The sequence below is a fragment of the Tenrec ecaudatus genome, chromosome 6 (genome assembly GCF_050624435.1).
Source record: "Tenrec ecaudatus isolate mTenEca1 chromosome 6, mTenEca1.hap1, whole genome shotgun sequence".
Classification (NCBI taxonomy): domain Eukaryota; kingdom Metazoa; phylum Chordata; class Mammalia; order Afrosoricida; family Tenrecidae; genus Tenrec; species Tenrec ecaudatus.
In genome coordinates, this window is record NC_134535.1 from 74,644,446 (window position 1) to 74,660,002 (window position 15,557).

General features: G+C 44.4%; 1 protein-coding gene across 2 annotated transcripts; it reads left to right on the forward strand.

The window, feature by feature from the left end:
• The first annotated feature begins 8,288 nt into the window (after window positions 1-8,288).
• On the forward strand, window positions 8,289-15,266 carry LOC142450870 (retinol dehydrogenase 16-like). 2 transcript variants are annotated; one of them, XM_075552804.1, is made up of 5 exons: window positions 8,289-8,601; window positions 11,183-11,441; window positions 13,277-13,440; window positions 13,784-13,804; window positions 13,899-15,266. In XM_075552804.1, exons 1-5 carry the CDS (start codon window positions 8,289-8,291, stop codon window positions 14,114-14,116), a joined length of 975 nt encoding a protein of 324 aa, XP_075408919.1. In that variant the 3' UTR covers window positions 14,117-15,266. The 2 variants fall into 2 exon arrangements, with proteins under 2 accessions (XP_075408919.1, XP_075408920.1); XM_075552805.1 differs by lacking the exon at window positions 13,784-13,804.
• Window positions 15,267-15,557: the final 291 nt, after the last annotated feature.

A 15,557-nucleotide genomic window follows, 5' to 3' on the forward strand; every position in this document is an offset into this window, starting at 1 on the left:
TATCATAATCCATACATTCATTGTGTCAAGCACATTTGTACATATGTTTCCCTCATCATTTTCAAAGCATTTTCTTTCTACTTGAACCCCTGGTATCAGCTCCTCATTTCCCCCCCCCCCATGAACCCTTGATAAGTTACAGATTGTTATTTTCATATCTAACATCGTGACCTCTTTCACCCTTCACCCATGTTTCTGTTGTTTGTCCCACTGGGAAGGGATTATATGTTGATCCCTGTGATCAATTCCCCCTTTCTCCTCAAACCTTCCCCTTTTCCTCCTGGTATCTTTATTCTCCTTGTTGGGTTTATCAATCCTGGATTCCCTGTGTTGCTGGCTCTTATCTGTAGCAGTGTGAATGTTCTGATCTAATCTGATTTGTAAGGTAGAATTGAGGTCTTGATAGTGTGTGTGGAGCACCAAAGAACTAAAGGAAAGTATTATGTTTCATTCGTGCTATACTGCACCCTGACTAGCGTCATCTCTTCCTTATGATCCCTCTGTCAGGGGATGTCCAATTATCTACAGAGGGGCTTTGGGTCTCAACTCCTCATCCCCACCCCCACCCCGTCCCATTCACATTGGTATGATTTTGTTCCGGGTCTTCGATGCCTGATAACCTTATTCCATCGACACCTCATGATCACACAGGCTGGTGTGCTTCTTCCATGTGGGCTTTGTTGCTTCTCAGCTAGATGGCCACATTTTATCTTCAAGCCTTTAAGACCCCAGATGCTCTATCTTTTGATAGGTGGGCACCATCTGCTTTCTTCACCACATTTGCTTATGCACCCATTTTGTTTTTAAGTTTCATGTTGGGAAGGTGAGCTTGATATTTTTATTTAATGAAGTGTACCATGATTTGGGGCAACATTTTTTTAAATCACCCCTCATAGCAATAGTTCATTCAAGAACAGCGGAGGTCAATACTTACCCTCAATAAATGATTACTGAAGATATGGACACTATAGCAAAGTGTGAAGAAGTCAGATGCTGCCCAAGTATGAAAGAGAATAATGTCTAGGGTCTTAAAGACTTGTCTTAAAAAAAAGCACCATAAGTTAACTAACTTCGGATGGAAGGAGCACAAGAGCATGTGTGATCCGAGGACTACAAACAATAAAATCCAAGATCAGAGGAGGGAGTTGTATTAGTGTTTAAATTCTGAGCAGTAGTTTTGCAAAAGGCTATAGATGACAATAAACGCCCCAAATCCATTTGCAGAATTCCCATGTACACTAAGCCTATATTGAGTTCCTTGAGACCATAAACTAAGATGTGAATAGCCCTGCCTAAGACACAGTGTATTTGTAAAGTGACTTATTGCAGATATAGATATGTTAAAACTTAATATATTACCATTTATTTTTCCTTTTGGCCCAATTTAAATGTTATAGTTTCTATTATATGATGCTTTCTTTGGATTGTGCTTTTTCAGTGTTTTATTCTGTTGTTTTTATATATATATATATATAATTCTGTTGTTTCATATATATATATATATATATATATATATATAACACTGGAATATATATATGATTTTCTTTATATGAAATCCAGGCAGGTTAGGTAACTGTGGCAGTTACACAATCTCCTTTCAACTTGTAAAGGGGTGGAGTCTAGCCTGTCAATCAGGTCGCAGCTGTATGACCTCATTTGGAGGCACAAAGGAGATAAGTAGCTCACTGGTGGCCACACACACACTCTCTCTGCTTCATATTCCTGATGACAAGCCACATGGAGCTACGCTATGGAGCCAGAATCCTGGTGCTGGAGGAGCCACGTGGAAACCATGCCAGCACGAGATGCTTCCACCATCACTGGATCCACAAGACTTTCCACCTAGCTGGCTGTGATCTTCATGCATTTGGCATCATGGCATATATTGCATGAGTCTGAAGAGGAATTTACAGACTGTTGTCAGGGGGAGCCAGCCCCTAACACATCTTTACGGGTCCAGTAGGCGCAATTGTACAGCGATAATAAGATCATAGTAACGTTATAGAGAGCATGAGAGATAGAAGAGACGTATTGAAATAAATGGAATCAGACACAAGTCATGGTAGCATGCTCACCTCAGCCGCACTTGGTGGTCCACGTGGAGGGAGAGAGAGATATTTAATGCTAGTCTAGGCTTTTATAGTCTCTGGGGACCTGCAAGCCCCCTAATTACAGGTGAAGATATACGTCACAGGAAGGGATTCTGCTATAGGTAATACAGTAATGGGAAGGGGTGATCTAGGGGTATCCACATAATAGGAAGAGGAGGGATTGGGGGTACACATGTGACAAGATGGGTGGATCCTAGATTTAGGATGGCAACTTAACTTTGGATGGCACAGAGCCGGTTTGACCTGTTCCCTGGCTCAACTGATAGAGACCATTACTGGTAGGGTGTGAAAGCTTGGACGCAGGCCTCAGGGAGAAATAGTTTATTGTCCCCAGCAGCAGGGATCAAGGCCTACCCTGAAGTCTGGTGACTAACTGCTCTCAGGGAGGATGTTTGTAAGCGTCTGACCTCCCTCCAAAGACTGTTATCAGACATGGGCTAATATTGGGCTATGGACTTGAAGTAGACTCAGCTGGTATGTTTTCTTAATATACAATTACTATTTATACACATTAGTGTCTATGAATTTGGATCTCTAGTCTTCTGGAATAACGCGGTCTCAACTGATAATGCATCCAAAGTACCTAAGACAAAGTATCACCATGCTTGCTTCTAAGGAACACTGGTGTACTGTCAAGACAGATCTGTTTGTTCTTTTGGGAATCCATGGTACTTTCAAGTTTCTTCACCAGCACCATAATTCAAATGTATCGATTCTTTTCCAGTCTACCTTAGTCAGTGTCCCATTTTCACATGCATTTGAGGTGACTGAAAATCCTATGGTTTGGGTCAGGTACACTTTAGTTCTCAAAGTGACATCCTGCTCTTCAACACTTTAAAGAAGTCTCGTGCAACAAATTTATCTAATTCAATGCATCATTTAATTCCGGAAAGCAATGCTGCTTCCAGGAGTATTGATTGTGGATTTAAGCAAGATACAAATCTTTGACAACTTTATTATTTTCTCCATTTATCATGGTGTTACCTGTTAGTCCAGTTGTGAAGATTTTAGTTTTATTTAGATTGAGATGTTAATTCATATTGAAGGCTACAATCCTTGATCTTCATCAATAAGTGCTCCAAGTCTTCCTCACTGTCAGCAAGGTTCTATTAGCTGATTACTGAAGGTTGTTATTAAGACTTCCTCCAATCCTGATGCCACATTCTTCTTTGTAAAAACCAGTTTCTCTGATGATTTGCTTAGCATAAAGATTGAGTAGCAGTAGTGCTTTTGTTAAAAAAAAAAGATTGAGTAAGAATGGTGCAAGGCTACAACTTGGACACACACCTTTCCTGATTTTTTTGTTTTTATTTTTTGTTTTGTTACCTTTCCTGATTTTAAACCACGCGGTATCCCCATTCTGTTCACATGACTCCTTGATCCATGTACAGGTTCCACATGAACACAATGAAGTGTTCTGGAATTCTCATTGTTTTCAAGACTATGGTGTTATGATCCACACAGATATGCCTTGGCATAGTCAATAAAACAGAAGTAAAAATCTTTCTGGTATTCTGTGTTCAGACAAGATCCATCTGACACTCCCAATGATATCCCTTGTTCCACATTCTATCCGGCTTGGATTTTATTGCTTCAAACATTATTGAATGACCTTGAGTAAAGTTTTACTTGCATGTAATATCAATTTTTTATTCTGTAATTAGAGCATCGTCGAGTTGCCTTTCATTGTAATGGGTACAAATAGACACTGCTTCCAGTGGATTGGGTAGGTAGCTGTCTTCCAAACTTGTCATAGATGAGTGCTTCCAATGCTTCTTAAGCTTGTTGAAACTTTTCAGTCGGTATTTTTCATTGCTTTCAGTGCAGCGTGGTCTCCTTCCCTCAGTACTATTTGTTCTTGATCATATGTCATCACCTGTTTATCAGTTTGTCATATTGTGGTAGCATGTATTGCTGTAATTCTGGAAGCTATGTCACTGATGGTTTCAACAGAGCTTCCAGATTAAGAATAGGCTACGAAGAAGGAATAAGCTGTGTCTGAGGAATTCACCACCGAAAATCTAATGAACAGGTTGTATTAGTTATGTTAATGAGGTAAGATTAGGATGAGATGCATCACCCTTGTTTAAATCGCCGCCCTTAACCCTGATAAGCCCTGAATGATGTAAGGGTAGTTTCCCTGGGGTGTAGCCTGCATCAACTTTTACCGAGATAAAATAGGGAGCAGTGAGTGGAGCACAGACTCCCTACCACCAAGAAAGATTAGATGGGAACAGAGCATGTCCTTTAGCATCTTTCTATTAATTTACTGGTCATTTGCATGTGTTCTTCTTGAATTATCTACTCAGATCACTTGCAAAAGTTTAATACGAACCTTCAGTTTTATGACCATCTTTTAGCACACACATATACCAACCCACCAATAAATCAAACATAAAACAGTTTGGGCTTCATTTTAGTCTCCTACAGAAAACTTCAAAATATGGAAGATATAGAAAACTTACCTCTAGAAGTATTGTACAAAGGGTATCAAAGAACTAATTGCCTGTTGGCGGCTACCACTTCCTGACAGTTAGGAATCCTTGAGCTCCATATTGACATTCCCGGGATGTGTGTGCATGTGTGTGGAGGGGGGGTAGTAACAGTAAGGAGGAAGGGCCTGTCTGTGGAGCGATCAACAGCCACAGAGAAAAAGAAACCAGGAGAAATGTGGTGGGTGCAGACAGGGGCTGGATGGAGCCCAGTCGGGTGGGAGGCCGCCTCCCACACTTCCCTTTGTCCTCCAGGTCCTCTCAGAGCAGCACAGTCGGTGACTCCCCGCTGGCAGCTCCCCACAGCCCCCTCCGCCCAGATCTCGGGTTTCCACATCACCTCTCCACCCCAACCTGCTCCCTCCATTTTGCTGGGCGCTGCATACCAGGAGGGCCTGCCACAAACCTAGTTTGCGCGATTACGCCCGCCCCCACCACTTCCGGTTGGAAGGTTCCAGCTCCCACTGTGGTTCCTGCATCGTTAAAGGACCCGTGAGGAATGGAGAAGGGGCTGGGTGCGGACACCCTGGCCCTGGAGGGAGCGTCACCCACCACAGCTGAGCGGAAGCTCCTCCACGAAGCGCTGGCGGCTTTCCCACAGCGCGGGCGGCGCGGCCATCGCCCCTCCAGCAGGCGCCGCCCCTGCCGCGCACGCGCGCGGGACGCAGTGGGCGGTCCCGCACAGGCCCCGCCCACCGTCGGGCGGGGCGCTTCTTCAGGAGCCTGTGCGCGGGCTCTGTGTGTCCTGCAGGGGTTTCAGGCGAGTGAGGAGTGAGGCTCCCTCCAAGTTCTCTCCTCCTTCCCTGGCCTGCCCCTCAGACAGGACGGAGGAGGCATTCTAGGGATCTTCCTGGACTTTCTGCAGCCCCGAGAAAGCACCCTGGAGGCCCTGCAAGGACGCAGAAACCACGGTGACGAAAATCAGCAGGTGGGAAAGAAAGGGAACATGAGAGGTCTTTGGGGAGTCTGTAATGAAAAAATATATATATTCATTCATTTAAAAAATCCAATTTATTTCAAGTAAACAAGTAAAGTTGGAACCCAGCAAACAAGTAAAGTCAGATTTGCCAAGCCCATGGCCTGTTCAGAATTCTAGCACTCCTCTCTTCCTTGGCCTTCCCTCTCTGAGACACTGGGGGGAGGGTGCTGGCAGGGACTCCAGGAACCTGTGCAAGGTGGGCTGCAGCCTCCTACTTTAAGGCAAATTTCCTGGACTAGGAAGGCAGAGCCTGGGAATCTGTGCCTGCCTGCCTGTCAGGTCTGCCTGCCTTTGAGCCTCTGTTTCCATGGGAAAGTTCGCCTCCACCAACACTCTTCTCTCCTGGGTCAGAGCTTAGATGAGTGTGTGCACTGGGGAGATGCCCAGGGCACAGAGACCATGCTTTCTCCTGTCCCAGCCCCACTCTCCCAGCTCTCAGCTCCTCTTTGCTCCATCCTCTGTCCTGAAATGGTAGGGATGACTTTATTTATTTCATTTTATTTATTTTTAATCATTTTATTGGGGGCTCATACAACTCTTAGCACAATCCATACATACATCAATTGTGTAAAGCACATTTGTATATTCATTGCCCTCATCATTCTCAAGTAGGGATGACTTTAGTCTCACCTCCAGACCTCCTCAGTTACGTGTCTATGGGGTTGAGTCTCTAGTGCTTTCTTTAGACCTCAGGGTAGCTCCTTTCTCTTTTTCATCACCCTCTGGTCCCAACTGATGGAATCCCTTTCAATTATTTGGACTTCCAGCCCTCTCCACTTGCTAGAGTTTAGAGCAGTGGTTCTGAACCTTCCTAATGCCTCGACCCTTTAATACAGTTCCTCATGTTGTGGTGACTCCCCTCCCCAACCATAAAATTATTTTCATTGCTACTTCATTGATATAATTTTGCCACTATTATGAATCAGGCAATCCCTGTGAATGGGGTCTTTCAGCCCCCAAAGGGGTATGAGGCACAGGTTGAGAACTGCTGGTTTAGAGAGTTTATACAACTGTCCTTGATGTCCTTGTGGATCTGAATCCTGGTGGCATTACTAAAAAAGTAAAGCTAGGGGAATGGTTTCTATGTTAGAATCTCAGTACCCTGGGGCCAGATTCTGCACTTGTAGAGTTATGGGTTCTATTTTAGAATTTCAGTACTGTGGGGCCAGGTTCTACACATGAAGAATCTGCATGGTGGAGGAGCAGAGGTAATGTGGCTAGGCACCCAGGGAGTGAGATAAAACATTTTTTTTTTGGATAAAGCATTTTTAGGAGGTAAAGGAGTAAAACCCCTATACATACTGCTACTGGTTTAGATGTTGGGCTGTTGATAATAAAGTTGGCAGTTCAAGCCCCTTGCTGCTCTCCAGAAAAAAAGATGAGGCTATCTGCCCCCTTCAAAATTTACAGTCTTAGGAACCCTAGAGCGGCTCGGCTATGTCCTAGAGGGTTGCTATGAGTTGCAGCAGTGGGTTTTTATGTTGTACTTTTGCCCAAGTTGTTCCAGTCAATCCTCCTATTCCCCCTCCCCCTTACCAGGTGCTCTAGCACCATGCCCTCTCTTTGCTCATTGGGGAAGACCCTGATCCCTTACACCTCCCTGCCCATCAAGAGCCGCCCAGGAGGGCTCTTATTCCTTTCCACTTTTTCCACTCTTCTGTTATTTTATTTGACTCAATGGCAATGAGTTTGAGGTTTCTAAAAATTATGATTTACATGGAAAAATATTTGCCAAATCAACAATATTTTTCATGTCCTTTACACTTATTTGCTTTCTCTAACTCAGTGGTCCTCAACCTTTATGTCGTGACCCCTTTAGGGGCCAAACGACCCTTGCAAAGGGGTCGCCCGATTAATAACAGTAGCAAAATTACAGTTATAAAGTAGCAACAAAAATAATTTTATGGTTGGGGGGGGTCACCACAACATGAGGGACTGTATTATAGGGCCAAAGCATTAGGAAGATTGAGAACCACTGCTGTAACTCCTCCTACTGATCTCTGACATCTTTGTGCCTAGAGATTTACTGGGTCAAGAGGGCCCCTTTAGAGTTTAGCCTTCTCTTTGTAATCCCAGAGGCAGTGATAGAGCCTTCCTTTGTGCCCTGGTGAAACTCTGTATGCTAAGCTGGATGAAGAAACCCACACTCAGAGAGGATCACAGTCTGCCCGCAGTCACATGAGTTGGTCTCACCACTGAGTTTTGTATCTAGGTGTATGTATCCAGAATTCAGTTTCTGTCCTCCCAAGAAATCCTCATGGTCACAGAGACCAGAATCTGGGGCTTAAGTCAGAAACAAAAGTACATACAGTTCTGGTTGAAGGATGCAAGAACAAAAGTACATACAGTTCTGAATTGAAGAGCCCAAGTGTTGAGGATTGCTTAACATGCGTGTGTGTGTGTGTTTATAGGTAGAGAGTGAGGAGTGGACATACTGAGAGAGACTGGCTGAGAAGAGGAAGCCTTCTTGGATGGATAAGTAGCTAAGAGGGCGGTCCTTGGGATATCCAATGACATTAGACCTGGTATCAGTAGAGCAGAGTCCACAACTTGGGGCCAGGGTCAGTCATGCTTATGAGAGGAATTGAACAGCAAGATAGCTGAGGATCCTGTGCCAAAGAGGCTGAAGGGCAGCTGACTGCACGGCCCTCCGGATTTGGGAGTCCCGGACCCCTTTCTGATCCAGCCTTTCTGTCTCCTGAAGACATGTGGCTCTACCTGGCAGTTCTCGTGGGCCTGTATCACCTTCTGCGCTGGTACCGGGAGAGGCAGGTGGTGAGCCACCTGCGAGACAAGTATGTCTTCATCACGGGCTGTGACTCGGGCTTCGGGAACCAGCTGGCCAGGCAGCTGGACCTGCGAGGATTGAGGGTGCTGGCAGGGTGTCTGACGGAGCAGGGAGCCGAGCAGCTGAGAGCCAAGACGTCAGACAGACTGGAGACAGTGATCCTGGACGTCACCCAGACAGAGAGCATCACAGCAGCTTCCAAGTTGGTGAAGGAGCGTGTGGGGGACAGAGGTACCTTCGAGATTCCTGTTGTTTGTGTCTGTTTGATTCTTGTCTGTGTGTGACTGGGAGACCTTTCTTCTGCTGCCTGGAGAGATGCCTATGGCTGAATTCCTGCGCTTCAGGGTGAATCCATACTTGCTCATCTAGATCACCACCCTGCCAGCCCGAACCCCTTCTCTTTCCTTCTCTCTCTCCCCATCTCAATCCTGGAGCTTGGTAGTTTTAGTGAGTATGTGCTGATGACAATTTGGTCTTTTGGAATTCACATCTATCCTCTCCCCTTCCCCTGACACTAAAGTTCTTGGTTTATTTCAGTCTGAGGCTCCTCATTAGAGATCAAAGCTGACTTTCTGGTTGAGGTCTGAAAAACTGGACGATCGAGTGGGTGTGTGAGGAAGCATGTTGGGGCCAGATTCAGTACTTTACCCCAATCTTCCTGGTGCTCCAAAGTTACCTATGGAAATAATGAAGATAAGCCCTCTTTTCAGCTGAGGATACTGCATTTCACCCTATCATAAAACAAGAGGGTGGGGGAACACGCAGCTCTTGAGTAGCCTTTCTTGTAGACAAGATGGTCTTTAGAATGAATGCTGGTAGGTCTTTAGAATGAATGCTCCCTTTTGCAGCTCTTTAAAGCTCTTGCTATCTCTTAATATCTGTTACTATTTGGATTTTGAATAAAATCGATGGAGTAGGAGCCAGTAGAGGAATCCTGCTTGATCAGGAAGTTTTCTGTGAAATGTTAGAGAACCAAGTTCCTAAGATCTTTCGGTTTACCTAGTACCTCTTCCTTAGGGTTTCGTGACATTCTTCAGTTTGTTCAGGAATCCTATAGGAGCGTCTCTTGCTTGATGTGCTGATGGGTTTTTTTCCTAATATAGATGTAGAGTCTTCCCAGGTTTCACCCCACTTTTCTATCTTCCCCTTTCACCTGCTTCTCCTCAGTGTTGCCCTGATGTAACTGAATTGCCTTGCTGACATCACTGCAGTCTCTTTCCTGTCTCCTTCATCCTTGCAGAAGCTCTATTTAAAACAGAACACACCTGTTTGGAAGCAGTAAGGGTATGTGCGAAGATTCTAGTAGAAGCACGTTCAACTTTTACATAATCTCCTTTCATTTCCCTCCTCTTTCAGTCCAGTGATCTCTGTTCTGTTTCTCTTCACCGTATACGTGTTTCCAGTTCTATTACAGACTCTTCATCTAGTTCAGAGGAAATCCCGTCATCATAAGGTTGCTCCTGAGCCTTATGTACTCCTGCTTGCTCCTTGTCAAATGAGTCTCAGGAATCATGAAAGCACTCTTCCTCTCCCGGGTCTTCCTGGGGCTGGGCTCGAACATCCTGGAGAAGTTTGCTCTGAGAATGCCCATAGTTGGGATTAGAAACAGGAGGATTGCCATTCCTGGGAATCTGTAAACTTCAAACCATTTAACAGATTTTCTAGAATATTATAGTTCCCTGGTTTCTTCCCCCTGCTGAATCCAATGTGAAAGAGGGAGGCTGAAGTTCATTTCAGAATTCTATCCCTCACCACCAAGCTGCCAGATACAGGTGACCACAAATGACATCTTTTTATTCTACTCATATATCAGTTGCCAGCAAGTGGAATCCTTCCATCTCTTAAGACCAATATTTCCAAATCCACCCCCTCACCCCACAAATTCAGCTTAAGCCTGCTCTGGCTTCTTTGAACTCAGTTGTTAAATATTTCATCAATGCATTTTCTGATTTTTTTTCTTTTGTTGTGGTCCTCCCCTCACCACCTGCATTTTCCCAGAAGTTTCCTGAAAGCTGGTTGGTTGGGGACCAAGGGAGATGTGGTAAGGGTGCTCATCTAGGAAGGAAAGGAGAGATGGTGGCATTTTCTGGGACAGAGAAGGTCCTCTGGACACTGGGGTATGAAGTAAGCCTGCCAGACTTCCAGCACAGAGGGTGAACTTTGCTTTCCGGTTGAGTGTTGCTCAGTAATGACTCAAGAGGTTTAAAGTCAGTCCTTTGATGTCCACTAGAGGATGCTTCTCCAATGTCCCCCCACCCTGGGATTTCAGGTCTGTTTTTTTCCAGTGAGTCTGTGCTAGGATATTGACTTTCTACTTTTTCCACTCTTCTTTTTTCTCTGTTCCTAAGTCTTGCTCTCTCTTGGACACTCACTAAATAAGGTGAGTGAAATTTATACCTCCACCTACCCTACCTACAATCCAAACATTAGGTGGAAGATAGGATGTCATTACTGTATAGAAAATCTGAGCACTATCATCAGTGTTTCTAGACTAATAGATGCATTCTATTTCTTTAATACCAGTTCTTACTTTCATTAAATATATGGGATTACCCATTACCTACCAGGTATGGGCTGAACCATGACCAATGAAAGGAAGAGGAAGACATAGTTACTACCTCCAACAGATTACAGGCTCTACAAACCCTCCATACCCAGCACATACTTTGTGGTTATTAATTATGCCCCACACCCCCTATTCAACACCTGTTTGAATCCTTGCACTCAATAGGAATGTGAATTTGGACTATCGCTGTGTCTATATTGAGTATACCCTCATAATGTCTCTTCTCTAATTTCCCCTTGTTACCAGGTCTCTGGGGACTGGTGAATAATGCTGGTGTCTCAGTGCCCTTGGCACCAAATGAGTGGTTGACCAAACAGGATTTTATGAAGCTACTGAATGTGAACCTTTTGGGAGTGATTGAGGTGACCCTGAGCCTGCTACCCCTAGTGAGGAAGGCAAGGGGCCGCCTGGTCAATGTTGCCAGTGTCCTGGGCAGGCTGACCATTACTGGTGGAGGCTACTCCATCTCAAAGTATGGTATTGAGGCCTTCTCCGATTCCCTAAGGTATGGAACTGGGTTTGAGACCTCTCCCTAGCTTTCATGCGCCTGTTCTTTTGTGGGAATGTTTTAATGGCTGCCTTAGGCTGGGCTCTCTAGAGAAGCAGAATCAGTGAGAGAGCTAGTGAGATATTTATATCCACAAAGTGGTTCACACGGTTGTAGAAGTGGACAAATCCAGCCCAAGTCCAGGCAGGTTCAAGTCCATGGGTCAGATGTTAAACTGGAGATTCTCTTGAGTTGTGAAGCCTTGGACAATGATAAACCCTTGAGCAATAGGAAAAGTACTGGCTGGAACTATAGAGGCAGATGCATCCAGGTCTGCAGGTCAGAGAACAGGCTGCTGCCAGCTCCTAAGGTCAGGAGGCAGTTTGTCAGGCTGTTGGCACAAGTCAAGAGAACCAGCAGTTGATGATGGGATCTAGACCCAGCAAAAAGCATATAGGTGTTTCTGCAGTGTCCATTTCCTTAGGAAGTAGATCAAATCACCAAGGAAAGTTCCTTTCAATCACTTCAAGCTGGTGACCTGTGTAAGGGGGTGTAGTCCCTTTTAATTCTTACAACTGATTGGCTACTCACAGCAAATGTCATTATGAAATTGATTCTATTGCATTAGGTCACATCATGGGGGATTACTAAGCCTTAAATGCCAAACCACAGAGAATTCTGGCCCAGCCAAGTTGACACAAGACCAAACTACCACAAGGGGATTCATATAATCACTGCTATAGGTCCCCCTCTTGGAGATTTCTCCCTTGCTTGAATTGGGTGACCACTTTTCAATGTTCTGAGTAGAAGGAGGGTACCAGTCCCATAAATTTTAGTAAAACATGCCCCTACCCTCGAGCAGGGATCATAGTTGAAAATTGTCTGAGACCAAATTAGAGCACAGGTACTTTGTGTCCTAATTCAGAAGTTTATTCCCTGAACATTTTTTAGCATACAGACTCCCATAGCTGTTTACAGGACACCATATCCTGAAACACTGTATTATCTTTTGTGTAATACTTGGACCCATTAGCCCAGCCGCCTCTGGTTGAGGGAAGGATCCTGAAGCTGGGTCTCAGGAAAGGATGGAAAGAGAGGGATCAGCCTGACAGCTGGGTCAAAAAGGGCTTCCAGAAATGGCTATCTGCCTGAGGGATTCACATGACAGAGGTTAAGGATGAAGGTTCTACCTGTACCGTGGAGCTGCCAAAGAGGAATCATGTAGCTGGGCCTGCTCAGGTAGCAGAGAAGCTGGGCAAAGCTGGGTTGGGGAGATCCTTTGGGCCCTAAAGAACCATTGGCACTATGTACTCTTGGCCCTGGAAGCTCTTGGAAAGTAGAATAGGAGAGCTACTTGGTCTGTCAGCCTCTGGGGACCCCTCCATTGGCTGCACCGAGGATGACCCTGAACCCCAGGAGGTAAGTCTGACGACAGAGAGACACCCATTGGAATACTGGTGCAGACGTTCTGCTGAGCGACAACCTGGGCTTGACCAGGGCGGGACAAGGCAGGAAGGGGATAAAGAAAAAGCAGGAGGCAAAATACACAAGGTCTCGTGATGTTTGCACATAGGGAAAATAATAGTTGCCAGCATTTCTGTGATGTCTTGCCCCAGGATAGGTAGGATTGAGAATTACTGAACTCATAGTGTAAAAAATTTTTTAATTACTTAAACTATTTAGAGGTACTGCCATGGTCCATAATGCTCTCCCACTGGCTGCTTCCGACCCAACTCCTCAAGCTTCCAGTCAATTCCTGTCCACTTCTTGACTATCTTTTATTTATCTCTATTTTTGTTCTTTCTTTCCCAGCTCATTTGAGGTCTTTTCCCTTATATTTGTCTGCTTTGCAGGAGGGAGCTCTCCTTATTTGGGGTGAAAGTGGCTGTCATTGAGCCTGGTGGGTTCAGAACTGGCATGAATTCTAATGATGTTTATTCGAGAAACATCCTAGCAGTGTGGGACAAGGCCAGTCCAGAAGTCCAGGAGATTTATGGAGAGAACTTCCTGGAAACCTGTGAGTAGGGTATGGATTATGCGCAGAGAAACAAACCCTGACTGGAAGACTGAGCCCTTCACGAGTTTCCTCAGTCCCATGATCTGGACCTTGTAATAAGTCCAATAAGACTTCTTCCTCTCTGGCTCCTGTTTCTTCTCCGAACCCTCATTGTTTTGAGAAGGAACCTGAAACCAGAGAGGGAAGAAACCCATGACAATTAAGTCAGCTGACAAATAAGAGAGGCGGTCTTCCCTTGCATAGATGACAGTGTTAACTTAGACCTTCCTTCATGCTGACCAGGAATTCTCAGACTGAGTCCCAGCAGCTTTGGGGGCAAGGTCGAGCCATTGGTAGGAGTAAGTTGGGAGATATAACCTGGTGGGTATGGAAATTTTTAGGATATTTTCTCCCAAAACTGATCCCAGAGTGGGTGGTAGGTTAGAATGTAATTTGGGACTTTTTTCCATTTTGGACAGATAAGAAGTTTTTTGGATACATGCCGAAATTGTGCTCCTCTAATCTGTCCTCGGTGACGAACTGCATGGAACATGCGCTGACCGCCTGCTACCCCCGCACCCGGTACTCAGCTGGCTGGGATGCCAAGCTCATCTACCTTCCCATGAGCTACATGCCCACTGCCCTCCTGGACACTATAATGTACTTGTGCTCCCCAAAGCCTGCTAAGGCCGTGTGAGGACAGGACTAGGGTGCTTTGTGGACTGAATTGGCATGCTGTGTGAGCGAGGAGAGGTTGGGGATGAAAATAGGGCAGAGGAAGGGAACTCCCAATTTAGTATTAACACCTGATCTGACCCCTGCCTAGTTTGCAGGAAGATATTAGTACAAACAACCAAATTTCCAGTTTGAAAATGGGGAGCCACAAATCTCTTGGAATGTCCTGGGATCCCACTTTTGTTTATTTTAAAAAATCATCTCACAGGGAGCTCTTACAGATATTAGCAATCCATAATTCACTTAGATCAGCCATAATTGTACAACTGCTATCACCATCATTTCCCAAACATCTTCTTTCTTCTTGAACTCTTTGCAATCAGCTCCCCTTTATCTCTCCTCCCTCCCCCATCCATATATATATATAAATATATGTACACATACATACATACATATACTGTATCTTACAACATCCAATGTATCATTTATCTACAATTTTATTATTTGTGCCCCTCAATGGGTTATAAAGTCATCATTGCTATTGGTTCCTCCTTCCTGGCCTTTCTCCCCCTTTTCCCATACCCTCAGGGGATCATTTCCCCCATTCTAAAGGGTTTATCAGTCTTGGACTTCATGCATCGCACGACCTTAATTATACAAATGAAAATACATAGGTCTCACAACATTAATAAGGTAAAACAAAAACCATAATAGTAAGGGGGGAAAATATTAAAGAACTAGTGCATAGTTATATGTTTACTTGGTGCTATACTGCACCCTGGATATATCATCCCTTCCATGTGGCCCTTCTGTGAGCAACTGTCCAGTTATCTTACAGGTGGGTTTTGGGTCTCCACTTTATCTACCCTCCTACACATCAATTTATTTGTTTGTTTTCTGATACCTATTCCCATTGATACTTCATGATCACACAGACTGGTGTGCTTCTTTTATGTGAACTTTTTTCCTTCCCTGCTAGATGGCTGTTTGTTTAACTTCAAGCCTTTGACACCCCATTACCACTATACCTTTTAGTAGCCAGGCACCATCAGCTTTCTTTACCATATTTGCTTTTGCACCTATTTTGTCTTCAGTGATCATGTTGGAAAGGTGAGTATCACACATTGCCACATTATTAGAACAAACCATTCTTGTACTGAAGAAAGATTTAAGGAGAGACCCAAAGTCCATCTGCTTCCTTGTTTAATTTACATATATAAATATATACATAGGCAAATACACGTTTGTAATTTATATATACATATATACATACATTTATATTTCTACCTATATATATTAAATGTTAATTTCTTTTTCTTTCCTTTTTTTTGCCATTCCTCCTGCCCCACTATCATGTTTACTCAGTAATTCCACTCAGACACATTTCAATAGATCAAATATGACCACCCTCCTTACCATCAATTTTAGATCCTTTGCTAGTCCCCTATCCCTGTCGTTATTTG